General features: G+C 62.5%; 1 protein-coding gene across 1 annotated transcript; it reads right to left on the reverse strand.

The window, feature by feature from the left end:
- Positions 1-237: 237 nt before the first annotated feature.
- Positions 238-801, reverse strand: LOC140223672 (uncharacterized). Its single transcript, XM_072295757.1, has one exon. The coding sequence runs from the start codon at positions 799-801 to the stop codon at positions 238-240; it is 564 nt and encodes a 187-aa protein (XP_072151858.1).
- Positions 802-1,150: the final 349 nt, after the last annotated feature.

Genomic DNA, 1,150 nt, shown 5'->3' on the forward strand with positions numbered 1-1,150 from the left:
CCACTCGGGGTGGTACACTTCCTTGATGAATCCGGCCGTCAAAAGCTTCTGGAGCTCCTCGCCGATGGCCTTGCACCTTTCCTCGTCGAAGCGGCGCAGTCCTTGCTTCACTGGCTTGGAGCCGGCCTTGATGTTCAAGGAGTGCTCGGTGACTTCTCTCGGAATGCCGGGCATGTCCGAGGGCTTCCACGCGAAGACGTCGCTGTTTGCGCGGAGGAAGTCGACGAGCGCGCTTTCCTATTTGGGGAATAAGGTAGCGCTGATCCGCACGACCCCGCCATCGGAGCTGCTAGGATCAAGGAGGACCTCCTTGATGCCTTCTGTGGGCTCAAAGGAGGTGGCCGGCTGCTTGGAGTCGGGCCGGCCCTCGGTGCCTTCCGCGAGCTGGACCGCCAGATCGCTCGTGACGGTGATGGCCGCGGCGTACTCGCAGCATTCCACGTCGCACTCATACGCCTTCTGAAAAGACGTGCCGACGGTAATGACCCTGTTGGGCCCCGGCAGCTTGAGCTTGAGGTAGGTGTAGTTGGGGATGGCCATGAACTTCGCGTAGCATGGCCGTCCCAAGATGGCGTGGTAGGTTCCGCGGAACCCCACCACCTCGAAGGTGAGGACCGCCTTCCTGTAGTTGGAGGGGGTCCCGAAAGTAACAAGCAAGTCGATTTGCCCGAGAGGCATTGCCTGTTTCCCCGGCACGACGCCGTGGAACGGCGCCTTGCTGGGACGGAGGTGGGAACGGTCGATCCCCATAGCGTCGAGGGTCTCGGCGTAGAGGATGTTGAGTCCGCTGCCCCCATCCATGAGCACCTTGGTGAGGCGCGTCGTGCCGACGATGGGGTCGACGACGAGGGGGTAGCGTCCTGGATGCCGGACGCATCCAGGGTGGTCGGACCGATCGAAGGTGATGGCCGGTCCCGACCAGTCGAGGAAGGCCGGCGTTGCCGGCTCGGCCGCGTAGACCTCCCGGCGCTCCAGCTTCTGCTGGCGCTTGGAATCGTACGCCGCCGAGCCGCCGAAGATCATGAAGCAGCCGTCCACCTTGGGAAAGCCATCTTCCTTCTCTTCGTCACCCTTCTTCTCCTCATCGAGCTTCCGCTTCCGGTCGCCCTTCACCGGATTGCCCACGAAGTACCTCTTCATGAGATTGCAG

This window comes from Setaria viridis, chromosome 8 (assembly GCF_005286985.2).
Source record: "Setaria viridis chromosome 8, Setaria_viridis_v4.0, whole genome shotgun sequence".
NCBI classification, from domain to species: Eukaryota; Viridiplantae; Streptophyta; class Magnoliopsida; order Poales; family Poaceae; genus Setaria; species Setaria viridis.

What these genes read in the sequence shown, in the direction of transcription:
- LOC140223672 (XM_072295757.1), bottom strand. Translation starts at nt 801, where the DNA reads ATGGATGGGGGCAGCGGACTCAACATCCTCTACGCCGAGACCCTCGAC.